The sequence below is a fragment of the Acanthisitta chloris genome, unplaced genomic scaffold, assembly GCF_000695815.1.
Source record: "Acanthisitta chloris isolate BGI_N310 unplaced genomic scaffold, ASM69581v1 scaffold7143, whole genome shotgun sequence".
Classification (NCBI taxonomy): Eukaryota; Metazoa; Chordata; class Aves; order Passeriformes; family Acanthisittidae; genus Acanthisitta; species Acanthisitta chloris.
Genome location: NW_008665348.1, coordinates 1 through 764, shown reverse-complemented (window position 1 = coordinate 764; position 764 = coordinate 1). Strand labels below are relative to the sequence as shown.

The following is a 764-nucleotide window of genomic DNA, read 5'->3' as shown; positions in this document are numbered from 1 at the left end:
GCAGGAGTTGGGTGTCAAGATACATGCGATAGGTAGGACAGAAGGGAGCAAAGGTACCTTCTTGGAAGTGGATAAACTAGCAGGGTAGGAGGGGAGGGAGGGATATGCTGCTGCCTGCTGACAAGGGTGTTCGCACCCCTGACCTCTGTACTCTTGCCTTGGAGCTTTAGGACACAGCACTGCCCCAACTCAAATATTTGTTCTAAATTCTCTTAAACAATCTCTATTTTTTTATTTTAAATAGAAACTTTTTATTTTTCCTTGACTGAGCTTGTAGCACTTGTTTTAAAGGCACAGAGGCCTGACTTTTTGCTTGCTTTAAGAACTGTAACAACCAAACACAGTATCACGTTTTCTGACTTACTCAGTTCAGTTTGCTGTCACTGTTCAACTCGTCAGTGCTGCTGGATATAACGGTAGCATCAACCCTCAGCTATTTGGGACTCTTCTCTGAAAATTTTAGCTCCTGCTATCAGGAGAAAGCATCTGAGAGCTTCATTTAAAATACATGAAAATAGAGGGCACAGTTACACTGGCAGCTTACAGGCACAAAGCCCAGGAGTGAAAGCGGTCAGAGAAAGACGAGGTATTTTATCTCAATTTAGGAGCCCTTTCGCGGACATCATCTCCTCGAGCCGCCCGAGCTTTGGGAAAAGGCGGCGGTGGGCGGAGGGGAGGGCGAGGGATGCTGCCGGGGGAGGGACAGGAGGGGACTCACCTTCTCTACGTAGTCGGGGACCTCCTCCACCGTGCGGAAGGAGCTC

The 764-nt window shown here is 48.2% G+C and overlaps 1 protein-coding gene across 1 annotated transcript in view; it reads right to left on the bottom strand.

Moving 5' to 3' along the window:
* LOC103799393 (alkylglycerol monooxygenase-like) overlaps nucleotides 1-757 on the bottom strand; it is a gene marked incomplete at both ends in the record, with an annotated part of 87,926 nt that extends 87,169 nt beyond the window's left edge. The window contains one exon of the mRNA XM_009071713.1: nucleotides 719-757. Within this exon, the coding sequence (XP_009069961.1) occupies nucleotides 719-757 (39 nt within the window). The remainder of the gene's footprint in view (nucleotides 1-718) is intronic.
* Nucleotides 758-764: the final 7 nt, after the last annotated feature.